The sequence below is a fragment of the Astatotilapia calliptera genome, chromosome 18 (genome assembly GCF_964374335.1).
Source record: "Astatotilapia calliptera chromosome 18, fAstCal68.1, whole genome shotgun sequence".
In the NCBI taxonomy this organism is placed as follows: Eukaryota; Metazoa; Chordata; class Actinopteri; order Cichliformes; family Cichlidae; genus Astatotilapia; species Astatotilapia calliptera.
Genome location: NC_137439.1, coordinates 18,757,187 through 18,784,636, shown reverse-complemented (window position 1 = coordinate 18,784,636; position 27,450 = coordinate 18,757,187). Strand labels below are relative to the sequence as shown.

Sequence of the window (27,450 nt, the reverse complement as noted above, 5' to 3'; positions counted from 1 at the left end):
CGTCTTTGCTGTGCAACACAGATGAGTAGTGATGGATACCCGCCCCCCTCATGTGAAACCCAGGTGCCCCTGTTTCATAAGGCGCCCCACTGGCTCTCCAGCCCTCTTAATTAGCGGCTTCCATCAGCTGGCACCCAGGCCTTCAAGCACCAGTCGCTGGCCTCTGCTGCTGAAGGAATCTAGTTCACTCCAGATCTTTAGCTTGTCTAACAGATGAATGCATGGGCGGTCTAAATAAGAGGCATCAAGGTTTTTTCGTAAACCTGTAAATCATCAGTGAATGTTCCTGGTATCTAGATCAAATGCTGCTGGAAGGAGCAAAAATACTGTTGAATGCATTACTCGCTGTGCTTTTTTTGTTGTTGTTGTTAAATATGGGTAAGTGTGTGAATAGGCCATGAGCTGCACATATATTTTAACAAGACATTGATGATTTTTTTAATATGATGAAGTCAAATATAGATAAAAGTTTCACCAGGATGGCGAATGCAGCTTTTTTTTTCTTTCTGTGCAGTATCATAGCAGCGCTGTAACAATAGTCTCTTCTAATGACATTCCCCCAGTAACTTCTTGCCTGTATGAATCTCAGGGGGAAAGAGCTACAAAAAGCGATAATTACATGAAATATACATAGTGAATAAAGGGAGCATGTTTACATAACCAGGCCCATAAATATCTGACTGAGAAGACATTGTTCTCCAACTTCTTTTAAGCTGATCTCTCAGGGATGCCATTTTAATGACATGATGGTTTAAAGAGATGCTGCTCCATCTCGTTCCATATTTAATTAACTTTTGCTTTTCTGACGCAGAGGAAAAAAACAGAATAAAGAACGCGTGATAGAGACAAACACGCACGATAGCGAGGAGACAATAACAAATAGCTCGGAGAACAGAGAAGGGAGGCACAGGGAACACGAGCGGAGACCTTGTCATGCTTTTGTGAGCTGTTTACAATACAAGAGATGCAAAGCAAGAGGAGGAGTGGTGGAAGACGAACAGCCAGGAAGACTGACATGGGTGAGAGAGGGTGAGAATAAATGATGAAAAGACGGGAAGGGAACGAACGGGATGCTCCAATGTAAAGGGGGGGGGGGATAGGGATAGAGACAAAATAAGAAGAAAGAGAAGAAGAAGAGGTAAAAAGTGTGGAACACTGGAGGATTGAAGCCATTATTCTTACAAACAAGCAAACGAGAGCAAAATGAGTAGAAAATATGAAGCAATGTGTTTAGCTAAAATTCAACAAAAATAAAGCAAAAAATAAAGATGATCCTTTTTAAAAACAATAAATTCATATTGCTCTACATTCTCCTTCTGCACATTTACTTTATGCACACACACACACCACTATTTGCGCCATGTGTTCATTAAATAAACCCAAACTGCAAATAGTCCTGCTCATTAAAAATGTTAAAAACATGTTAAGAAGTGTAGATATTTGTGCTGACATTGCTGCACACTATTCCATAAAAGTAGACCATTCGAACTAGTTGCAAAAAACAAACAAAGAAAAAAAAAACCAAACTGAATAATTTGACCAATGATGTGTTCTGGCACTTACATACAATGCACTCATCCCTCCTCTCTGTTAGGCAGTGTCTTTTCCATTTTTACTGTCAGCTGTATACAGTGTACCCTGCATTATTGATAGTTTCTTTCCCTTTCCCCTCCTTTTGTTCGACTCTTCTCTTGTCCTCATATCATCACACCAGCCACACTGGCTTTAGAGCCTGGAGAGTTGCAGTAAATCTGACCCCGCCTGGTCTATTTTTTATTGCTTGGCGTTTAATACATTTTTGAAAATCCTAGCCCATCTAGTACCTTGTCTATTTCAGGTGTCTGTCTTGGTGAGGCAAAAGGAGATGACTGGAGGGGGATACTCACCTTCACTTCTCCCTGTACAGGAAGCAGGGGGATCATTAGAAGGGGCTACAGAGGAGGAAAGAGTGTGAGTGTATTTGTTTATCTATACATGCATTTCCTGCGTGACAAACTTTGCGTCCCACTTTTTCCTGTCCTGTGACCCAGGACAGGAAAAATAGCTTGGAAATTTCAATTGTGGTCCTTAATTATGCCCAATGAAGCTCTTTTTCCATTCAAACATTTGCTGAAGAAAAGTCTTTAAAGTAACTTCACTCTGAGGAAGACAACATATCATTTCTGTTGTTTATTTTCCTTTTCTCATTACTTTCGTGGCATTTCAAATAAATAGAAACAGGGTGTTCACAAGCTTACACAGGAAATGCTCAAACAATAACAGAGGCCGTGGCGCTCTGTCCAAAAACACCCTGGCAGAGCTACACGCTGCGGTTGAGGCGTCCATTTTGCTGACACAGTTCTGAAGTGAAAAGATGGCTCTCTGGATGTGAAGTGCCGGTGTGAGAGATTGGGTTACCTCAGACACTCCCAGCGGATCTCCCGGCCAAATGGATCTGGATCTCACGCTTGGGCGCACATATTGAATGCCATAAGAGGTCTCTGAGGTCTCCTTCAGTGGGAGGAATGTGCAGCCTAACAATGTGGAGTTTTCACCAAACTAAATTTTGCACCAAAGAAGAGCAATAGCAAGGACACTGGAACACAAGGGACGAGCACTGAATGCATACTTAGATTTGTGTGGGTTTGTCCATACAGGGGGAGAAATGACACATTTTGAGCTTCCTGGAGTGCAGCACATTGCACAGCCTCAGTAAGCTCTCTTAATTCTTTAATATAGTCCTTACACAGGCTGATACTTTTACTCCAGAGGACTAAGGGTGTGTGGCTGTCGAATAGAATAGGAAAACAAAACAAAAATCAAAATCAAAAACAACAGCGCCAAAAAAAGAAATCCCATTTTACACATCCCGGACAAGAACAATGCCATTTCAGCGACTCCCAAACATCTGGCCCGATTGCCCAGTTCCACTAAGGACCGGCCAGGCTCTGAGCAGCATTGAGTGCCACTTGCATTGAGGTTATGTTCGGTACGACGACACCGCAGAGGATCAGCCAGGCTAAGTTATCTCTGAACAAGTCATCCATTCTGCTGCTTTCTGATGGAAGAATACTTGGGGGCTGTGTAATTATATTGCTTTAAATGAACCCATGAGAACCCCCCTGCCAAAGCGCCCACAAAGTCTCACACACTTGGGCGAGTGTCAAAAACACAACGTGTGTAGCTGCGCGCGTGTGTGTACGTTTTGCTGCTTAGGCTGGCGTTAAAAGGGAGGCCGCAGTGGTTCTGATACGCCTCACAAGTGAATTTAATTAAATCATAAATATGAGCTGGAGGCCGCCACCCAATTTAATGTAATGGATGATGTGGGCCAGTCCATCTCTGGCAAAGCAAAGTTTTGGACCTGTTCAAATGCCCTTGAAGCTTATTAAAAGTGCCTGGCACAGGGAGATGCTAGCAAAGTTGTTTAATGGATGCCCAGCTTGCATTTGGTATGACAGTTAATGCTGGGATGTACCACTTTCGATTAGGATGAGGGGTGAAAGTCAGTCATTGTGTGAGGCCCTGTCCACAATCCCCAATATGTTAATGTTGTAAAACCTAATGTGCATTTCATGTTGTGCATGTTTAGGAAAAGCTGAATTATACAGATGTTTGATAAAATTCTCAGATCTTGTGATTGTGATCATGGCACAAATTAGCTTAAATCCCAATCCAAGGGATCGCATCCTTGCTTTTTTATATATTCTGGTCTTAATGGATCAAAATAACATATAAGCGTGTTTTTTTCCTCCTATTGTTCTCATAACACAGTTAAGTATGCAGTGTTTTTAGATACAGTACAACTCGAAAGCCGTATCCACTGTTTATTTCAAATGAACCATCACTTTTCAGTCTTGTTACTCACCACAGTTAAAGTGCTTTGAGCTGCAGCGCTGAGCCTTTTCAAAACAAAACTGAAAGCTTCAACAAATGTTATGCTGCTCGTGTGTCACCGCTGATGAATCATCTACTGAGACAGACAGATGTTGTTGCGCGGGTTTTGTCCCATTCGGCAAAGGCAGAAGAATCTTTTCCTCTGTCCCCCGGAGTGCTGGAGGCTCCCTAAATAGACCCAGCGCAAGGGTGTGTAGAATGGGACCGCACAGGGTGATGGGTAATGGAGTCATTAATAACACAGACCTCCCTTAAGATGCTCAGATGTTCGTTAGTGTGAGCCACGAGGGAGGGAGAAAAAATAGGATGCAATTTGATACAATGAAAAAAAAAAAGCGGTGTAAGCATCTGATGATGATCCTGTTTATGCTGTCATAGGTCTCGTCTGATGGGTTAATTGTGTTCTCGCTCACTCACACACACACACACGCACACACACACACACACTCACACGCACACACCAACACATTAACATACAGACTGTTAAGATGGAGGGACATGGAGTCCATTTCCTCATACAGTTTTTAATATTTCCATCACATGTGCAACACAAAAAAATGAGGTCTGCCAAATACAGAACTCCATATTTGTACAATACATTTTAATAACATCGGAGATAACTGTCTTTTTGCCGCAGGAGATGGTGATTTCCTGTAAACTGCGTACGAACGATTCTCGATCAAAATGTCAAAACATTAAAGTTTCATACAAAAGTGCATCTCAGGTTCAATGAATGCAAAACATTTACATAACAGAATGGATTAAAGTTGTGTATGATGCCACAGTGGCTTCCAGCTTGAGCAGAGAGCAATGGGACACTGCAAAAAAATTTAAAAAAGTTAAAGAAAAAAACAAAATAAAAACACAACAACAAGAAAAAGTACTTGGGCACTCTCCAGGAGAGCCAGGGATGGAGTTTTGCAACCACGGTAAATCCCGTGACAGACCGAAATTGTGTTCAGCGTTCATGATCCCAAATTCAACTGGATTTACTTCCCCCATTGTGAAAAAAAAGAGAACAAGTAGAGATAACAAAACATAAACAAAAAAAAATTATTCCAGTAATCTCCAGGCTTGAACGAGCAGTAAACATTAATAACAGAAATGTACAGGTTGAATCAGTGGGCTGGAGATTTCCCCACGCTCTGAGAGCCACATGGGAGTTTCGTGCCTCTGTTCATGAGCCAACAGAAGGAGCTAGCCTTTTCCAAATCTGTGTCACTGCGTTTGCATATATCAGCATCTTGTCCTCTGTCCTGTTTTTTCTGTTCTCTGGGATGATTTTTTAATTTATTTTTTTTCCTTTTCACCTCTCGTCTGAACTCCAGCGCAGGCAGTGGAGATTAGTCGCACCACAGTTCACAGCTGGTCCTCTGGCAGCCATATTAGGACGAACACACAGACAAGGTTTCAGCCTACGCTGGTGAATCGAGCTTTTTTTTTTCACCCAATAATGATTGACCATGTCAGGATACAGAGTGACGTACTGCGCAGTAGGAGTGGCACTGATGAAAAGAGTCTTCCTGACAACACTCACCAGTTCCTACAGCTTCCTATGCTCTCAGTGGCACCCTGTTTCTCCTTCAGTCCCATCTGGTCTGACTGACAATGTAATGAATCTTTTTTTCTTTCCCTCCCTCCCTCCCTCTTCTCTGTCTCTCATTTTTTTTTTTTGGACAAACATTTTGAACTGTACATCGGCAAATACTGTATAAGATTGCAATATAGCTGTAGTTAAGCAACACATGAAGAAGTCTATGTACAAACAAGTTGGCTTTTTCTTTATTTCTGAAATAATGGTTAGTAAAGTAGGCCTACTGAGAGGTTTCTTTTTTGTTCTCCCCCCCCTCCTTCTTTTATTTTCTTTGCTTTGCTTTTCTTTTTTCTTGCTCTGGCATCGTTTCTTGTGGTGTAACTGAAAATTTCAGTGCAAGACAGTCAGTGGGAAACTGCACTGACGGTAATTGGCGGTCGGGCATAATTCTGTGCGTCATGTGATCCTTGTTCTCGGCCACGGCGCTGAGCTTTGCCATGTTAGCTGCTGTGCTGAGTCAACGTGTGGTTCTGCAAGGACACAAAAAGAAAGAGGGAAAACATTATGATGGCATACACCGCAAAAACAGAAATCCAAAAAAAAAAAAAAAAATCCTTCCCCTTCATTAAAAAGACATAACAAAACCTCCTTATATGGCTGTAGATGTTCTCAAAGCTTACAGTTCTGTTTAAATTCGATGATCCAGACATGAGCACTGCCGTGTGGTCATCTCAATGTTTGAATATCATCGTCATTCCCTTCTAATTAACTTGCAAGGAAGTCAAATCGGTCTGTAGATCAATAGTAGTCAGCTTTGGGCCCATACCACAGTTAAATCTCAGACACATAAGACCACTGACCGATAACATCCCACCCTGCCTGTCCAATCAAAAGCGAATCCATAACAACACACTGACAGACCCGATGGAATATCATCCTTGGAGTTCTGTCTGTCCGCTGACTACGTGCATTAAGCATGCTGTAAATGTACCCCCAAAAAAGGAATACTTCACACGCAGATAAGGCCTCAGAAGATTTGATCCTCCACACTTCTGTAAGTCTCTAACTGTGCACAATTCACTATGACAGGATAACAAGCTGACAATATCGCACTGTTGTGCTGTATCTTCCAAAATTATGCAAGCACACACACAGACCGTCGAGAGTGGTTGTAGTGTTGCAGCTGTGCCAGGTTCTTTAAAGGGAGTGTGGACCAGGGGGTGTGTAACTGGTGTCCCTGGTGGGCTGAATCCAGGTCATCTTTTGAAGTGACTGCTAATCCCTTTAATGCAAACTACATGCCCCACTTGCTGTGCTCTGTTTAAAACACAGCCTTGGACTCTCTAAACTGGCATGGACTAGACACACCTGTCACAGAGACATCACTACGCATGCATGCACAAATACACACATCCGCCGCACACTCGGTACACACATACATTTTACCCTACACATAGGCACGGAAATGTGTAATCAAAGTATGTGAAATTACACTACTTTTACTGCTTAACTAGCCTTTCAAATACAACCGAAAATGAGTAGCGCAACCTCAGTCTGAAGGTTTACCAAAGCAGTCACCTTCAGTGGTGCAGAATCCCTCGGGCAGCAGTAGGGAGCAACTATTAGCCCCCTTGCATTCATTCCTTCCCTCTTTACCCTTTCGGCTGCCTCCATATAAAGCATTTAAACGCCTCGACAGCTTTCCTTTCAGCTAGGACGATTACTTCCCGACAGGTGGGGTAATAAGCTGTTTGACGGGGAACAGGATTGTGACCCCTGTACGGGTTAGTGTAGCTCACCTGGGCCCTGCGCTCCCTTTTTTAAAGAGAGGCGGCTCCGGACAGCTCCTCTGCTTCCATCTTTCCTCTCTTGCTGAAATAAAGCTCCTTTAAGTGAGTCTGGGAGGAGACTCCCCATGGGATGCTCTCTCTCTCTCTCTCTTTCTCCTCACCTCACCTCCTCCCCCTCCTCACACTCCACCAACCCCCTACCCCCCGGTGAAGACATCCTTGGCGTTGCTGAGGAGGGACAGGAGCACGGCAACCTTATTAATGAATGCGGCCCATTACCCGTCAGCCTGGCTCCTCAGCGACTCCCAGAAGCCCCTGCAGTACGTGACTTCAAATGGCAGGATATTGACACGGGGAGAGCAAAGCGGCTAGAACTGAGTGTGTGTGTGTGTGTGTGTGTGTATGTGAAAGAGAGAGAAACACAGAGAGAAAATTTGTGCTCAACTGAGTGTGCATGCCTTTGTGTGAGTGTGCCAGTGCGTCTAGGTGTGTGTGTGTGTGTGTCTGTGGACCCCAAAGGAATGTAGCTCCTTGGATATAATGTAGGGCTCGTAACAGCTATTAGAGGGGAAAATAACCCCTCTGGGGAATGGCTCCCCCCTCTGCATGTCCCAGCTCTGTCTGACACACACTGCATTCTACCTTTTCCTTAAACATGCCAGGAGTTTTCTCACTGAGGGCTTTCTCAAGGACGGTGTTAAACGACTTCAGTGGCTTTGGCAGCCATGCAGACTAAAGGGAAATAGAGGAAAAGAGGGAGGGAGGAATAAAAAAAACATTAAAAGAAAATGAAACTGATACCTTTATCTCTGTGGATACTGAACTCTGCAGAGTAGCTATAAACTGTTCTGTGTACGAGTGCGGAAGGTGGTAAAAGGGAGGGAGAGTGAAAATTCACTTTCCCGTCTTCATCCTTGTCAAGTTCTTCGAGTGCCTCGGCGCAAGTGTTGGATAAGTAAAATACCCACGGTGCGCTTCAACAAATGTCACGTTACATAGAAAATCGCATTATTCACATCAAAATGACCAAAATGTCCACTGCCCTAGGAAGGAGGATGTCACTAATGGTGTCACACTAGAATCACTGCAATTTAGGATTAGATGCCCTCCATTAAGCCTTTTAGCTCTCATCTTAACTCCCTCCTTCAATGCCATCCTATTCCCCCTGAAACTCTGCCATTCCCCTTATCATCCATTTCCTTCCCTTATATCCAACCCTTAATCTCCTCCTCGATCCTTTCAACCACCTGCTGGCCACACAGGCCTGCTGCAGGGCCCAGTTACCAGCAGTGTTCAGGTAAACCATAGCAGTCAATTCTCCACTAAATTAAATTTTGCACTGATCAATAATGCGCACCCGCTTCTCCCTTATGAGCACTGGCTGCACTGGCTCGGAGCGAGCCTCTTCCTCCTCTCCCGTTCTCTCACCGACTCCCCGCCACCGTTAAACCACCACTTTCATCTTATTACATCACCCTACTGCAACGCCCTCAGGGGTAGTGGAAGAGAAGGGAGAACACCCGGCAGGGGTCTTGTGTACCCATGCAAACAGGTGCAACATGTCTTAGGAATTTAACGCGGCTGCAAAGAAGGAGAGAGCGAGGGGAAAATATGGGGAACGATTGGGGAAGAGCGGAGACCGGGAAAGAGCAAGCAGGCTAGGGAGCTGATTTATTAACTAATCATTCTTTATGTCGTTCCCCATTGCTCTGGTCTCCATCGATAGCACCCGGTCTCCAGTGAGGCAACAGAGGTGCATCTCTTACATCAGCTCTGCAGAGGAAGGCCAGTGGACTAGCAGACACGTTCTCCCTTTCATCTGATCTTGCCGTATTAAAGACAATCTTCAGATTGCCCAACATCACAGAGAGAGGATGTAAAGCTTAATCACAAAGCTAACAATGTTTGATTAGCATAATGTTAATACCTGCTGAGCACATGTTAAGTACATTGTATCTGCTCTTCTACCTGGTGTTATCCGGCATGTAACATTAAACCCGGGCTTTATTGAGTGGTTAGAGAGCTGAGCGAACAATAATGACTTTATAAGCTATGGCCTATTTAAGGCTTCTTAAACAAATAAAACATTGTGCAGCGTTGACTAGTGAATAGACCAGAATCTGTCGCATTATGCCACCCTCAAAAAACAAGTGTTGAAAATGTAACTGACCTGTAATTAAATGGCTTAACTGCTGCTATAAGCTACAATCGTAAGAAGTTTATGATAAAGTCACATTTACACTAGCAGCATAATTACTATATTAGTAATCCATACAAAGGTAGGAAGAAATGCAGCTAGAAAACAGTATGATAATGTTACTCACTTTTGATTTTTAGTAAAGGAAGCTCTAACAAAAAGAAATAAAGTAGAGTTAGAGTCTTGGAGTTAGAACATTTCTTTACATGATTGGAGATGCTGGTGTGACAGCAATCCATAAATCAAACTTACTTACAGTGGAGATTAAAGATCAGATTAAAGAAACTGTTTATTTCAAGAGTTCAGCACATCCATGTAACACCTGCAGCCCAAGTTCCTTTTTTTATTTATCTATGATGAAATATTTAAAAAGCTAATCAAAACTATAAACGCCGCCCTCCCGAAGCTCCGAATGAAAGCCTCTGCCTTTACATCACATGCCTGGCATGCAGTAAGTCTGCATAGCCGCATCTGGAGCACGGGGACGACGCACAAAACCACTGAGACCTACGCATACCCGTAGTCATCACTCAGGAATTTAATTAAGGCATAAGAGAGAATGTCACTGAACGATACTAAAACAAAGAACCTGCATTCGTTTCTGCAGCCTCCACATTGTAGACTGACTTGAAGGAATTTAATCACTTAGTTATTTAGGCTCATTTATGTTTGCGTAACGACCGAAAGATGTACAGCGGCCTTCGATCAGTAATGGCCGCTCTGTTTCTCTGGTGATTTTTTGCGGTTGCAATTCATGCTTTGCTGCCACGTAAAATGTTTTCTCGCTGTTCAAAACTACTGTGGGGATAGACAGGAGCGTTGCATTCCTTCTTGATCTTTAATGGTGTGCTGAACTCGGCCCAGTATTGACTCAGTCCTCCCTTTGTGCATTCTCTGCTGTTGACCAGTCCACTGAGGGAGTAATCCCTTCCTGCTTTGACCTGAGGCCAGGCTTACTGCTGGCTAGTTTAGCCAATGAAGAACACAATCAAATAAATAAATAATACAGCGGTTGGCATTCTCCACAGTCATCACTTATCAGGCCGTAGGGAGGGTTGACCCCAAACACTGTTATGCCACAACCGGCCTGGTCTCCTTGGTAACAGACTGCCTTGTTTGAAGCGAGGTGCTCGGGGAGTCATAGTCATACAGTAACAGCAAAACGCTAGGGTGGAGTTGACAACAGCAATGGATTTCAGCGTCTTCCACGTGAGTCATTTCCACACCGAACAGTTGTAAAAATATATAATAAATCCATAATGTTCAAAAAAAGCTTTGATTAGATGTCTAACTACCCCAACCAAATACTTCTGAGGTGTAACTGGAGATGACTGACCACCCTTTTTTGCGAGCTGGTGCTTTGTAGCTCCAAATGATACTCATTACCCTGTCTAAGTAGACAAGTGAATGGTACTAGAAACACACTATGCAGTGATCCCGCTGTTTGACTGAGGTAGCAAAACAACTGCACAACTGCTGTGTTATTATGGGGCCTCATTAAGTGAGGAGAGAGTGGGAGACGGGGAGAGGGGAGAGAGGAAAAGCAATAGAAAGAGGGCCAGCAAGAGGCAGAAAAAGAGAGAACGAAAAAAAAAAACACAAGAGAGCGATACAAACTGTATTCTGAGGTGATAGCAACACACAGATGCCTTTCCAGCCAAAATGAAGACTATGACTAAAGAACCCAATTAAGGGCTTTCTTAGGGGAGCCATCTTGGGAGGGGGATGGGTCTTCCTGGGACATGAGCCCTGGGCTACATCCTCTAATTAGACAGAGCGAGGGGGGAGGATCTCTGCCTGTCACTAGGAGGGAGATGGGGTCCATGGGGTTCCACATGTCAGTCCCAGAAACAAAACACAATTACTTTCACATTTAACCACTTCAGTCAGGGACAGACTTTGACTAGGGATACTACAGAGCACCCCCCCCCCCCCCCCCCACCTCTCCAGCGCCGCTGCAGTAGATATGCCACTTCACAAATGCAGCGATTTATTTGAGGACTATATTTTCTCTTGCATTTCCACGCTTTCACACGAAGGCGACAGTCGAGCTGCGCTCTCCTGTTTTCCTCGCCAAAATAGAGGAGCGGATCGCAAAATAAACTTTTAATTGACCCACAATTGGTGCCATTCAGCCTGCTTTTCCAGAGCTGAAGAGTCAAATTACTTGGCTGTTATGATGTGCGAATATGAAATTCGAGGGGGGAATAATTGTTCTAATGCTGTTTATTTTGGCCTCTGTTGCATTTTGTTAACATCAACAGCATAACAGACACTTGAAAAATCAGATCACCACGGAGAGTAAATTAAACCTGTAGTGAGTTTCCTGGGAAGCGCTTGAAATGGTATTTTATCAAAGTTGCTGGAAAAAGTCAACTAAGAAAAGTAAAGGAGACATGTTTGAGGGAGAGATCCGGTGATGGATTCTAGCACAGTACACCAAGCGTCTCCTCTTTTGTTTGGATTTAACTTTCCCCAGTGGTGCAACAGAGGAAAAAGGAAAAAAAAAAGAGTGGCTCAAAGGCTTCTGGGAGTTTTTGTCATGTCTCCCTCCAGACATTGTGTTTGCATGCACATATCAGACCCTGGGAGAGATGGAGACAAAGACAAATACATACAGCACGCACGCAGATGTATACACACAAACATACTCTTGCACCAAGAAAAAGAATATCCTCCTAGGATCATTAGGTCTGTCATGCTGTCTAATTCTGATCCACCTACAAAACTAGAACACCAGTGATTCATCACGAGTCGTCTAAGAGAGTTTATGTCCCCATTTACAGTGCAGAGCCGTGTGTGTACAGTGTAATTACAAATACGCTAAAATATTAATGATGGCACCTCACAAAAGCCACCGTTACTTTCTTCCTAATTCCTTGTTCTTTTATTTTGTAGTGCAACTTTTTTTGAAATGGTGACAGGATGCGGAGCACCTGGGGTGATGAAGAAGAAAACAAGTTGTCATATGAAAGGAAATATATATAAATATATATGCAACTTCCAAAAGCGTGAAGAGCTGTCACACTTGGCAGATCAAGATATTCAGAGAAAATTTGGTGTTTGAGCACCACTTAGGGACAAACACATGAAGCTTTACTTCTTTTTTTTGCCGCACGTTTGGGACTCGGGGCAGTTAGGGCATTTTTTCGGGGCATATTTTAAAATTCATGAGGCAAAAAAAAAGAAAGAAAGAATAACTTCTGGGGAATTGGGTCTCTGTGCTTCAGACTGAAGAATGCTTCATGAAAAGGAAGGAGGGAAATAAAACCCAAAAATATTGTTTTTGCTTTTTTTTTTTTAAAGATCCATCACTCAGAGAATCAACTCCAGACATTGCTGCATTGTAATGCGCAAAGCATACACTGCGCTGATTTCTTTGGCAACAATTATTTCCATCTAATACAGCTACCCCCTTCTTCTCACTCGGTGTCCATCAGTCCCCTTTTTCTCCCTATTTTCTATCCTGGACACGTTATGACATACATAGCTGTTTACAATGACCTGGTGACCGCAAAGCCTATAAATATGCTTAATTAAAACAGCAGAATTGGACACAGCTTGGCAATAATGGGTATCACACGGGGAGAGGAGAATCTCATTTGTGTGGGGAAGTAGAACATGATGCAGATGTGCTCTTGTCACTTTCAGCACTCATTAAGGCCAGGGAGCTTTGAATTGTCTTTGAAGGAATCCTTTTAAAAGACACTCCAATTAAGGTATGTGTCCTGCGGGCGTCTGAGGAGAGAGGGAGAAGTCATGCAGCATCTCAGTCCTTCCACTCCTCCGTCGATCACGGCGCGACTTAACACATGACTTAAAATCTCATGTCACTTCCAAGGAATGATAATGAAACTGGAGGATGGAAGGAGCAGAGACAACCCCAGCTTAAAAGGAACAAGGGAGTCTCACGCAGAAAATGTCATCTTGACTGTTGTGTAACTTCAGCCTCATTGTCTTGTCTATGGAGAAATTGAGATCATTGGGAGAGAATCCTATGATTGCAGCCCTCCAGTATACTGTGGTACGAGAGCTGAACTTGTCCGTTTCTTCACAAACGAACTGCACTCGGAGAAATGTCAGATTTAAGCTGTGGCTAATACTGCGCATCCATCAGTTAATGAATCTGGCTAATTAATCCAGCCTAGCAGCATTGTCAGTGGCTCTGTTCTTTCTGCAATGTGAAAAGCTACTGTATCCGACGGCAACATGAAGGGGAAAGGAAGTTCATTATCAAGTTTCACATTGCAATATGGCCTTTATTAGAACCCAGGGACATTTTTTTTTTGTCTCAAACGGGGACGCTAGCAACGGGAAGACAGTGGATTTTATTTTGGTGGGAGTGTATTCTGAAGTGAAGCTATGTCTGTTTGTTGCTCAAGGGGTGGGCAGAAGTTGAGGGTCAGAGAGAGCAGAGCACAGCCAGCCTCCTTGCCCTCCCTATCAGCACTTCATGAAATATCTAGACTGCTCCATATTTGAGGGAAAGGGATGCGCAGGGTGCAGGCTGTGTGAGTTTGTGATGGTAGAGGGGAGTCCTCCGGAGATCTTCGAAGGGAAGGATGGTCTATGCGTCTCACAGCTTATTTTTGTGAGAGAAATTGAGAAATGGAGGGAAGGTGAAGAAGAGAAAGAGAGATTATTCTCCATTGGAATATGGATTCTGGGGCACACAGGCCCAGGAGTCAGTCAATCTGGCCGGTCTGAGGGGGGTGGCTGGGCGGGGGGTCCTAGGAGGGCTGATTAGACGGATGCTCTCCCATCATCCATCTCGACAGGCTGGCGAAAATTGGCTAGCCCCTTGCAGGGTAGAGTTCACAGGGGGAGGTGGTGGGGGGATGATGTGGAGTGGTGCGCTGGATACCTGTCACAGCCTTTGGTCTGTTTCAGGATCTCAGCAGCAAATTAATAAAATATCTTTCCTGCTTCCCTTTACCTGCCGTGGCAGCTCTCCCTCTCGCCGCTCCTTCTCCCAGCTTGCACCGGCCCTTTGACCCCTCCGACTACTGTGAGAGATGAGGAGCCCAGGCAGCCGGTGAGTGGGCCAGAGTGTCAGGGAGAAATAGGGAGAAACTCCAAACTCAAGACCCGGCGAAGAGAGAGAGCTCTCGCTGCTGGAAGACAGCTCCACTTCTGACAGACTGACAAACGACTGCCCTGTGTCAGTGAGACATTTTGAAGTGTGATGCATGGGAAATGGCAACCGCAAACAAACAGCAACTAAAAAACAAGCCTCCAACCTGCACTCTTTGTAAGGTTTTAACTGGGCGATGCAGCAATTCCAACATTTACTGAATCAATTTTTAGCATGCTAATATAAAAATGTGAAAAAATAGCTTGAAGATACGAGCTGGCCGTGGCATGTATACAAAAAAAGTCGCTGTTTTTGCATAAGAAAGCAGTGCACATATTTGTATCTATATGTGCTCCGTATATGTTTGAGACTGTGAGCATGCAGAGACATGGGACTGCCTTGAGAGCATGGCACATGTTGAGCATAATGATCGTCTTATCCCCCAAGCTCGTTCCTGCTCTCCTTTCATAACCCTCTGTTTCACAAGAGAGTGCCATAGGTCTTTCATGTTCTGCTCTTGTCTCTTCACACAGAGTAAAACAATATAATCATGCATGAAACATCACCTCCGGGAGGTGGAGATCACTTCATTCCAAAAAATGTCAGACAAAAAAAAAAAAAAAAAAAGTAGGAAAACATCCCCAGGTTATTTGAGATTGTTTACAGGTACCTGCTACAACCCTCGCTATATAGAGAACATTTGTACCAATGAGAGATGAAAATGTGATAAATAGCAGAGCTTGAAGTGAATGAAAGGCTTCCACATTGGCAGTTTGGTGGAGTGCGAGCCTTGTTAAATAATCTTCTCTGCAGTGGAGTTGCATGTCAGTAGATCAGGCCTTGTTTTATTCATGTTTGTATGCTCAAATGACCAGCAGATAATGATCGCATTCACCTTCCTCCTGGCAGACGCACACCTCTGCGTTTACAACCTGAATCTCAATATGAAAATCATTGCCGATCAATTGCCAGCCGAGCCCTGGATATTTCCACCAGCTACCCGGCTAATACATGGCGCAGCTAATCCAAGTTTCAAATAGATGCACATAGAGGATATGGTCAGGGGCTACTGGCTTCTCTTAGCACTTTAAGGTGAATTAAAATACTTTAAGTGATTACGCTGAACACGGTGTTCTTTTAAGACCGCTCATATTTTAATGATTTCGTTTCAAAAAGGTAAGAGAAAAAATGTGGATATGAGAAGTGTGCCATGTGTATGATAAAGAATCCCCCAAACAAAACAGAGCTGCTTGAAAGCACCTCCACAGTGAAATAATATAATAAGGTTTGTTTCATTTTTTCAGGTTCTCCAAGGACCATGGAAAAAGATTGCTAGAAAATGGATTATCTCTCTAACATTGCGAGTTCATAAGTCCAACTACTAACTTTGTTGAAGGGCAGATACGGTCTCCCAGAGGACAAAGCTCATATTTAGCCACGAGGCCTCCTCTGTGATTAGAAGGGGAGATGCAGGCATATTGACTCAACTGTGTTTTTGCCTCTGCACCGTATGTAATTACCTCTTCAAAAACGAACATTCCACTAATCCTCTAATTCCAGATATTTTAGTGCTCTGCTGGTCTAATAAGCAAATCAAATCATATCTGCACATCACAAATGAGTTTTGGAAACGGACTGAAATAATTCCTTCTGAGTCTCTCATCCCAGCCGGGATGGAGGGGGATAACCAGAGTGCTGTGAGCGGTGTTTAGTGTTTGTTAAGCTGTCATGTGTGATTAGCAGTCACAGTTTCTGCTAGAGGCCCCTTCAGCTCCCCCCGGCCCAAGGCTCACCTGTAACTCTGTCTGGAAGAAGAACTTCTGCGGGCACTGTGAGCAGTCATAGATCTTATCCTCCTGTCCGTGGGCAGAGAAGATGTGCTGCTGGAGCTTATTGGCCTGGACAAACACTGCTCACATACATGAGAAGGTAGGGGGGGGGGGGGGGGGGGGGTGTCAAAGGGTAGAGAATAAATTGATAAATATTAGCATACATTAGCTTACACGCTGCAAGATTAAGACTTGTTTTTTTTCTGCTTCTTCTTCTTATTGATGGGGCTAAATTAAAGAAAGATGTCGCTTCCATCAAGGCAACGTCCTGAGTGCTTTAGCCCGAATAAAAATCAAAAGCAGACTATGTCAAATGGCAAGAAAAATAAGTTAATCACAAACAAATGCATGCGCTATGAGCCCCCCAAAAACAACAGAGAACAATTTAGGTGTTAAAAGTAAAACTGCAGTGGTCATACGCATGGCGCCACAGCTAGCGGATGCATAATGTTTTGAGAATAACAACGGTCTTTATTTAGCGCTACTGTGGGGACAACAAGCCGGAAAATAAACAACCGCAAAAATTGGCATGGCTTCAAGTGCAAAACATGGCCTCCATTAGTCTACATCGCTAATTATATTGACAATATAAATATTCATGGTGTTGCGCTATTTATTCATGCAGACTACATTCACCATCATGGAAACACACAACTTGCTGGTACTTAAAACATATACCGTACATTTGTGCTTTAATTAAGCCACAGTCCACGCTGAGACGCCAAGGGGGACGCAACTGTGTGCGTCTTGAGTGTATGTGTCTGGCACATGTGTGTGTGTCTGGATTCTCTAAGGAGCACTTCAAACATGCCGTTTGTTATCCCAGACCCTTGTGCTTTAAGGATGGCTGCCTAATCTCAAAGGTCTGGATGCTCTGGAAAAGTTAGCATGTGGGGGCTTCATTTGAATTTCTTACAGCTCGAAATAACTTTTCTTCTAATGCATGCACTGAGAGCCACAAGGAGAAAGAGGGGTGGGGGAGCAAAGCCACAAAAGGTGAAGTGTCTGCTGGCGATTGCTTTGGGGAGGTTGCTGCAACCCCCTTGGCGAGGCTCCGCAACTTCAGCGTGTCCCAGTTTGAGCTCACGTGAGAGCCGGGTTATTAATTACTGAGTCATATAGACTTGAGACGCATCGAATGCCACACGCCTGACCTGGGAAATAAAAGTTTAGATCCAAAGCAGACGCAGTGCTGCGATGCCTTACGACTGCTAATGCCTGGGTGACAGCTGTCTCTGGAACACGGCAGCATGTTAAACCAGAAATGAACAAACCTCCTCTAATTGACAAACAACTCCATGGTCCATTTCTGAAACTAATGGCTGCGGCGATATGAGGATAAACATAACTGCGGCTACACGGCTGCTTTTACAGTCGGGTTACAAAATATTACCGCTCAAGGTTAAGGCCTCGGCTATCATGCACATTTGTGCCTCTTTTATGCTCCAAAAACGATGACAATTTTCTTTGTGGGGAATACACAGCTTGGAAAGGAAAAATAATGTGCTGATAAACAATAGCCTATTTCTTTAGCTGTGTTTTGTCTGCATATACTGTACAGAAACAGGTCACAGCAGCTGCAGGAAGCCTTCATTATGTCTTTGGCTAGAGGAGGAAAAAGTCAATACAGCAAAAATAAAAATGGATTTGAGACTTGGGGGGCCTTCAAATACTGTACAATAGGGCCAAACACAACTGAGATGTCAAGTTAGCTGTTTCTTGCTATTTACATGCATCTCTGGTCCACTTCCAGTAAGAGTTACATTTAATCAGCAGCGCATTTATCAATTTATAGCTTGGCAGTCACTTACACACAAGTGGGAAGTGACAGTTGATTTAAAGCACCGGGGGCCTGAAATGTTTTAATGCCAGTGTAAGTCCAATAAATACTTTTCTGCTAATTTATATATGTTTGTTTTTGACATTTTTAAAGGCTCGGGCTGTATTTATGTTTACTAAAGATGATTGCAAGAATCAGCAATCACTAATATTTACTGTGGTAAACATTTAATTAACAGCAGGGTTCAAATTTGGAGTCCTTTGTCTTCGTCGTTGTTTTTCAAATTAGCATGCAACGTGTAATAAAGGGATAAGCTGAAATGGGCAATGGGGGGACATTGCATTGGCATTTGGCAGCATGAGTCAGATATAAAATATGCCATTGCATTGCCCATTTAGAGGAGGAACACAGGCATGTCTTTCTAGAGGGTTAAAATGAGGACATAGAAAAACAAGGAAGAAATAATCCAAAACCACATCCAAACAGGATCAGTGGCTGCCCATTGTGTCTCTCCCTGCTGAGTATGAGCGAGGGAGAGAGAGAGGGAGGGAGCGAGAGAGGGAGGGAGCGAGAGAGGGAAAGAGAGAACTTTGTGGAGTTTGTTGGCTGTGGAGTCGGAGCAGAGCTGAACAGAGCGCTGAGCCGGGTTGGGCGTCAGGGGTGTCAGGGCTGAGGGGGCTGAGGGGCCAAGGTCTCCTCGCTGTGGGGGATATTAAGCCCTCTGATTAGATCTCAGGGGCCGCCCATGGCAGACGTCTCCTTTACTACAGGCCCCAGCTCATCTTTATTTTGGCAGGGTGGTGCTCTCTGCAGGCTGCACTGCACCAATACTGAGCTGTTTGTGCAGAGAGGAAAAATAAGTTTATCCTTCCCCCCCTCTTTTTCCTTTTTCCTTTATTTATTCATCTAGCTTACACGTACTGGTTCCTGCTTAATCCAAGGGTTCACAATGCAGAGGCCGATACGAGAGTTTCGAGGCAACACAAATAAGTCGGCCGCGCGAGTTGATATGGAGCCGATAACTGCGAAATTTCGGGAAAAGGCTAAGCCCGTGTGTTTTATTTGTTTTTGGTGGTAAGATGTCATAATTCTAACATCAAGCACCAGCGCAAACATGCGCAGCAACTAAACACAAAAAAAACTAATTAAACTACTGTAGTTGTCAGACTCGTGTGGATTCTAAAGCAGCGCCTCCTCTAGTTTTTTAAGTTTCTACTTCACGCTGTGACATAAGTAAAAGAAAAGTGTATACGTATACACACACGTACAGACACACACGCGCGCACACACATACACAGGACTTTCATCAGGCACACTTTCTTCTGTTTTGTTTGTCTTAAGCACATATTCCCAATCACAATTTCCACACCAGCCCTCGCTACTGCTCCTAAGGGTGCAGGCAGACACTTCTAGCTGCAGGCTCCCCCACTTCTGAAACCTGTCAAATCTGTCCTGGGAGAGTCAGCCTCTCTCTCATCATCCAGGGGCTTATGGACCTCTCTCCATTTACCCTCCCTCCCCTACACAGTTCTCTTTTCCTCCTCCACTTCCCTCCTTTCATCTCACATCCAAACTTGCCAGTTGCAACCTTCTCAGTTTCCTCTAAGTTTGTCTCCTTTTCTCCTCTATTTTGTCTCTCCTCATCCACCATCGACAACTTACTTTCCCCCCGCTCCATACTTCTGCTCCGGTCTGTTTTGTGCTAGGTTTTTTTTTTTTTTGTCCTCTCGCCATTCCCATTGGTGTGGATTGAGAGTAATCAGGTGTGTCAAAGAATGACATTCATTCTCTACCTCCCGTTGCGTTTTTCAGGTCGCATGGGGGTAGATCAAACTAAAACATGGGCATCACGGGGGGATGATCTTTTAAACAAAGAGTAACCTTGTTAATCAAGCGGACTCAATAACCCAGGAACTACTACCTCCACCACCTAGTTTGATCAAAGTTTTGCTTTCATGTTCATGTTCCAATCATTATACCTAAAATGGGAATCCTTTTAATATGCAAATATGGATTTAAAATGGTGCAAACAAAAATGGTTGATTTTAGAAAGCGTTCTCAGAAAACAAAACAGTTTTAATGACCAGAAGTAAAAAGTACTTCAGTCTATTTGGTAATACACTTAAGTATTGTTTTAAAGTGTTTCGATGTGAATATAACCGTTTCATTTACCATTATCACTTGATATCTGTATATTACAACTTTATGTATGAATCACCGGATAATCTTGTTATATGTTAATGCACTACCTTAAACTAACAGTTAAAATTAGCTCTACTTTGGACAAGTATGTTGCAACATATGTATAAGAACTCATTCATAAATGTACATAATAGCTGTTTTTTTTGTTTGTTTTTTTACCTTTTTGCAATTTTTGTACTACATTTTTCTGATAACACTGAAGTACTTTTTATTTACTTTAAAGTACTTTTGTGTGGTACTTTTTAGTAGAAAACTATTTTTTTTACATCATTACTGCCTCAACAATGCAACAAAAGTACTAAAGTGCAAAAGTTAAATGGCTTCTATGGTTTCCATTAAGTGTCAGTAAAACACAAAGAAATATATAGAAAACATTATTTTGTTTTTTGCTGCTTAAATTTACTGGTATCTTAACTTAATATGTATGTTCTATCGATGAAAAGTTGTAATTAACTTTTTCTACTACTCTGTGTAGTGATAAAAAATCCAAAAAAGTCCATGAAATGAAGCACATAAAAAAACGAACTTAGTGCATATTATCTGACAATATACTGTAAGTAGAGTTATGTTAGGGTGTTAAACAAGTGTTTTTTCTTTACTTTATGTCAAGCTCAGCTTGAAGAGATACATTCAGCTGTTTAGCCAATCTCTCAACTGCTCCTTTTTCTCCAAGTGCTCTGACTTCAGTCTGCCTGTCCCCTGCATCCCCAACAGAGGGAGGCCTTTCCGTTCATCCCATACTCTCCACAGCCTTCCTTCCCCGCTACCATAGGCCTTCGCCCATCTGTCTGTCTGCACTGCGACCGCTGTCCTGAGGGTGTACTCTGTCTCTCCCTCCTCCCCTCTCCCTCCCAGCATCCCTCTCTCTCATGCGCCGTGATCGATATGGACGCAGAGGGAGAGGGGGGACCTGTCTGTCAAAGCCGGCGGTGGAAAATGAAGGCTCAGATGAAGGAGGCATGCTCTGTATATTAAATGCCCAGACCCCTGTGAGGGGTAGGAGGAGGAGGAGGAGGGGGGGGGGGGGTTCGGGGTGGGGAAATATCAATAGGCCTCTCCTAAAAGAGAGATAAGGCCAAAACAGCAATGAGAGAAGTGGAGCAGACTAGAGGGAGGGGAGTGGAGAGAAAGAAGGAAAAGGAAGAAGGAGCGGCGATGTGAGGGGGATCTGGAGTTAAAAAAAAAGATGTGAAAACAACTTTGAGCAACGCGCAAAATGTGAACTAATGATGTTAATTGATGTAACAAGTGAAGGAGAGACAAATTAGTTTTTGTGCAATGGGTGGATGGGGGGTTACAGGAAGCACAAGAGGGGGAAATGAGCTGAGGACCAAAAAAGTGTTAGGAAGAGTAAAGAGCTGAGATGGGAGAAAGAGTGAAGAGCTGAAGTTAACGACTTTGCAGATTTCATTATAGAGATAGTTAACCCTGTTGACACTGAAGGAGGGCGCTATCCTCTCAGGAGGAGTCCGGTCCTTCCACCTCCACGCACAGAGACAGATGAGATCATTACAGCTATCAGCACCACTGCCATCCACAATTAGCACATCTCCTTTTCTTTCCCCACTCCTCAATCCCCCATCTCCCCTCAGCTCACACTGCCTTCCCCCCTGCTCTCTTTCTTTCTCCCCCTCTCACCTCATGACACTTCTTTGGCCTTGATTTGGAGGCAATTTGACTAAATAAAAATCCACATGCAGCAAACTGCTCTTAGCTTTAGCTGGCCTGCTTGATCGACCTTTCCCAACTCATTTAGAACCCATTTGCCTTCAAAGCGAAAAAGAAAAAACATGCAAAGAAGCTTTGTTGAAAATGTAACTGTGTTAGAAAAGTTAACATAAAAAAACCTTTTAATTTATAATCTTTCCATGTGTTCACTGGGCTGATACTGCACGATACACACACGCTTGCATGCACACAAACACATGCACAATACGCACCTGTAAAGCAGACCGGGCACTTGAAGGTTCCACCCATGCCCTCAAAGCTGTGCTCAATCAGGTGGCATTGAAGCTTCGCTGGTGAGTCGAATGACTGACTGCAGAGCTTGCATTCATGGTTCAATCCTTCCTCTGTAGAGAAGAAACAACAAAAAAAAGAAAATACGCAGAAAACCATAAGAGGCGGAAGAAGCAGAGCATGAATGGCTGAGGAGTTGCAGAGATCTCACTTTGTCCTGGTCCTTTTTTCCCTCTTCCCTTTTAACATGAAATTTAAATTTAACAAATTTATAGGAACACTCTTGTGTCTGTGATTTTCATGACTCAAACAGGAAAAAAAAATATTGTGTGATCTGCTCCCATCAGGCATAAATTGGATGACCAGCTGGGGTCCTAATAGCTCAGACGAGGGCTTGCACTTTGAACATGGCGAGTGTCATCTTTTTTTCCCTTTTCTTTTCATCAACTTACATAAAAATAAATCTGCAAAGTCTAAATGGAGGAGGAAAGAGTCATATGTGCTTCGCAGACTGCGAATCAAAAATAAATCAACAATAGTCAAACAGTGCATGTCAAACGGTGCAGAGGGTCATTATCAGTTTTTCAAGGACAAAATCCCCCCCCAAATAACTGAAAAAATGCTTCTCAAACCTTACTTATATGTCCCTGATCTCGGCTCTCATCAACTCGTATAAACCCAACTGTCCTTTACAGCACGCTCACTTGCACGACAGATTATCTTCTTTGCTTTAAAAATACCCAAATGTCTATATCAACATTTGACTACCTCAACCACAGCCAATGATAGCTTAAATAAATGTCATCGTGGTAGACCTGCACATTTCTTTGCAGCACAACAATCTGCTGACTCAGACTTTTAGAGAACCGCCCATCTCCAGTGTGTCAATAAAAGGCCTATGCACTCTGCCAGACTAGTGCTCGATCAAACTCTTGCTACTGTACGGCAAAGGGGCGGGGGTGCATACCTCTGGGACTCAGCCATGGTTTATCCCCAGGTCTCTGCAGCCCAGTGCTCACCGCATAGACCCTGGGTGCCAGAAGCATGTATACATAATCCACCTAAACAGCTGTGCAGAGCTTGATTCCTGGTGGGTCCAGGTAGAGGGTTAGTTGAACATGCTTTAGGCAAATTTGGCAAACAAGTAATCTGAAAAGCAAAGCTTTCCAAGAATATGGTCACCTTGGCCACCACATTTTAAGCTATACTGGGCAATTATTTCTAAAATATTAGAGAATGAAAAAAAAGCCTTAGCTCTAAAATGTTTTTCTGAATTTCTTAAAGCTGAAACTAGACATAAAAATAGGCAGTATCGCAGTGTTTGCACTCATCGACTGATACTGACAAATAGAGACAACTGTGACCCAATAACCCCAATATTCTGGAAAAAAAAGGAATGAAAACATCTCCTACAGTGTCAGGCTCTTTGCAGTACACTGCAGTTTTTACTATAACACATTTTTTCCATTTTTTTTCTTCTTAATCTTCTTTCATCATGCATATCCTTTAATATGATGTCTGAAACCTAAAAAAACCCAAATTAGTTGTGCATCAGCACAAGCTCACAGACAACATTCCTGTATGTCTGTCTCACAAAAGGTAAAAGCTGATCAAAGCAGCTCATGGTAGTTTGAAAGGGAAAGAGTTGATGCTGTGTTCTGCAATCATGCATTTGACAGATGAGATACTCTGTAGCCTACATGTGCATCTGAGTGTAGCAGCAGGCATCAGCGAAAGAGGGGAAGGGGAGGGGGTGTTTGCCATGAGCGCATCCACGCAGCCGTGCAAGAGGATCACTGTCCTCTTTGATCACCATTCAGTTTGCTTATCTGTGTGACGGTGTACACTAAGGTCAACCTTGCTGCAGCGTGCACAGATCTGTTCTTCTGCCATATGTGCAGCCCTCATTTGACCCTAGTGCACAATGCGGTCCCTTTGGAGACCTGGCCTGCTTCATTATGCATATAACTCTGCACCTGCCTGACTGACCTTGCATGTGTGCATGTGTGTGACTGTGTCTGTGAGCAGGTGCATCAGGTGAAAATGACAGATATAAATGAAACAGAATGTTCCCAATTTAAAGAATACAGGAGCAATTTTGTTTTTTTCTTACTGTTAGCAAATCCATGCCTTAGAATGATTTCTCTACAGGCACTTTATGTGGCCACAATGCTCACAAGGCTTTTGGCCACAAAGCTACTTATACTTGTGGAGTCAAAGTATTAATTTTCACATGATTTGTCAACATTAAGATGACGCCACTGTTGATATATAATATCTTTTAGTGTTGAGGATATGCGACTGAGAAGGAAAACGAGGTTTAAGTGAGGGCCTATCACAAGCAAATTCTGCTCCGTTAGCACCTCTAATGTAGCCTGTTTAGGGCTGGGTTTGTATTCAGCAGTGTAACAGGGGTTGAATCAGGCTGGCAGCTTGTTTCTTAGTGAGAGCCAAGGGAGGAAGTCGGCTTGCTCGCCCCTATAGCTGCCTCATTGGGCTGAGGTCACTTCCTGTTGCTCCCCCAGCCCTTCTCTTGGGCTGCCCAATCAGCATGGCCCTGCGTGAGCCCCCACCCCTCTCTATCCACCGAGCAGACTCTGGATATAGTTACAGGGCCACAGGGGACTGTCAGCCCTCTCTCTCTATCCTCATCTCTCTCCCTTTCCCTCCTCCCACTCTCTGTTTCAGAGTCTCCCGGGTGTTCTCCACTGCCACCACCCTGTCCCTCCGCACTCCTAAGAAAATCCTTTAGATGAGAACTGCTCCTGTGTCTGCTCCCTCTAAGCATCCCTGACACCAGCAAAGTAAGCCCATCTGCATATCCACAGGGCCTTGCGTTCCTGTGGCTCATGGTTTATGTATTTCACAGCTCCTTAAAACACAAACGCCTAATATCTCTCCCATGTGGAGGACAGGAGAGGGGGAGAGGAAAAAACTATTCTCAAAAAGAATGGTCTTTATTTCTCTGCGCTGTTTACTTTTTTCCCTTTTTTTTGTATCCAGGCTGAAGTTCATGTGCCGTTGAAGGTTGTTTGGGACGCTGGGGCTTGCAGGTCTCGCTTGCATAGTTTAGTGAACTCTTTATGTAACAGCGACACAGCTGCAGCATATTGAATTTTGTAAGGCAGCGGTAAAAGCGCCTGCGATTCTGATAGATGTTTTATTGTGCTTAAGAGTACAAACGCACAGCCGTCAGCTGACAGTGACTGAAACCGATGTAACTAAAGGCGCTCTAACTTTCTGACAATAATGTGTAATTAAGTATATCGCAGGGCATTGCTTAATTAAAAACTCTCCCTCAGCTTATTCCGTTCCAACGCCACCGCTTCCCTCACCACCACTGCCCCTTTCTCCCTTTAAACAATTCTGCCGAGGAGCAGTGAGAATGCGAAGGGAATTCAGGACCACTTTCAGCATTTGACTTTGGACAAGAAAAATCTGATACTTAGATCTGCGCTCTTCTCTGGGGCATAATGAACAGTTCTCTGAAGCTCAGGCTCACAGGGGCCCGTGTTTCTCGTGTCGCCAAAGCAGATGATATTAACGGCATCAATCAAGGCACTTCTGCGCTGAAAGTAATGAGCAAACAACTGGGGGAACAAATTGGGAATATTTAGTGGTTGTTTTAAACAAGATACAGGCACAACAACCATAGTAATCACAGGGAATGCGTGAAGAATGCGTGTGTGTGTGTGTGTGTGTGTGTAGGGGGGGGGGGTCGATTTATAACTAACAGGTCAGTGCTGAGTTTCTAAGCTGCCAAACCTAGCCATAAAAACAGAAATGCCTTTTTTTACATTTATTTTCAGAACAATCTTGTTTATGAGGAATTTCACCTTTAGCAAGAGTTTGGTTTCTATTCCACCATCTGTCTCCTGCTATTCAGCCACATATTGGAGTTATATGTTAATAATCCAAGAAGATTCGGTTTTCAGCGGACTCACTGCTGTATATACAACCCACCATGGGATTGTGGATGGTAGCAGAGTAGACAGCTTCAGGCCTGTAAACAGTAGGTGGGTTTACTTCTCTCTTCTCTCCGCGGGAACTATCCATTAACAGATAATGGGAGGAAAATCAGAGTGATTAAGGCCCAGGGAATTATGGGTGAATACAAATTGACTCCACCTCTGTGTGGTGCGCTCTCTTGAGGTGGAGGCACTGCTCATAAGGAATAAACTCATTTCAGAAGTATTGCTACACCCATTAGGGCCTGGTGAATGCAGCATGTGGGGGTAGGGAGGTTGTAGGTGGGAACGCAAAGGGATGGACTCCCCCTGGACTGAAGCTGATTGGAGAACTGCCCGGGGGGAACAGCACTAATATCTATCTCCTGCCTCCACAGTTTTAGAAGGACAGAGTCAATCAAGTGCAAAATGTTTGAGATTCAAGTATAAGATTTTACTCAGGCATTGTAAAATCCCCCCAACCCCTCCACACACTCCATCAAAGACCTAATGCATTACACAAACAGTGATGGTAATGTGTTTGAGCTAGCTAATGGAATCGAGATACTGGAGAACTTACTACAATACAAAATGAAAGGTGTTGGTACTGTAGTAAGACCTGCGTGGAAAAGATATAGCCTGTGTCTGCAAGAAAGAAGTAAAAAAAAAAGATAAGCTGAGCCCCCATGTCAGGGTCCCAACGCTGGAGCGCGGCTGATGCTGCTTTCCAACCTCCAGAGGGAGAATGAGAGGTGAAGTGAGATTGTTGGCTGTGACATGTCAGTAGTGGTGACGCCCTCGCACAGCGAGAGCAAAGGATTCTGGGGGAACATGACTCTCGGAGAATGTCAGCTCTGATGCATGGCAGCTCGTTGGAGGTGCTAATCAGAGCAGGGCTAGGCTCCTGCTAGGATCAGCCACTCTGCGCCTACATTAACCGCTTCACAGCTCCCTTGGCTACCACGCCAGAGGTAGAAACACCAAACTGGCAGGTTTTTGTGTCGAGATAAACATGCGTAACGCTTGAATGGGTGTTACAAAAGGTTTAGCCGACTAGAACACCTTTTGGGTTTTACAAAACAAGAGGGATGCAAGCATAAGGACTTTTCTCCTTCTCCATAAGCACAACGAGCAGACATTTTTAGTTGAGCTATTTGCTCCGATTCCCTACACATGTATATAGCAATGTTCAGATTTTTATATATGTAAATAAAATGTAATATATATATAGAAAAAGGCTATAATTAACAGTCATTACTGAA

At 43.7% G+C, this 27,450-nt stretch overlaps 1 protein-coding gene across 3 annotated transcripts in view; it reads right to left on the bottom strand.

Annotated features, from left to right (window-relative positions):
• Positions 1–4,384: 4,384 nt before the first annotated feature.
• Positions 4,385–27,450, bottom strand: part of LOC113011239 (zinc finger protein 521) — an 88,908-nt gene continuing 65,842 nt past the window's right edge. For all 3 annotated transcript variants that reach the window (XM_026150684.2, XM_080292919.1, XM_026150685.2), the window contains 3 exons: positions 22,223–22,354; positions 16,265–16,380; positions 4,385–5,940 (listed from right to left, as the gene is read on the bottom strand). In XM_026150684.2, the coding sequence (XP_026006469.1) occupies positions 5,911–5,940; positions 16,265–16,380; positions 22,223–22,354 (278 nt within the window). In that variant the 3' untranslated portion in view covers positions 4,385–5,910. The remainder of the gene's footprint in view (positions 5,941–16,264; positions 16,381–22,222; positions 22,355–27,450) is intronic.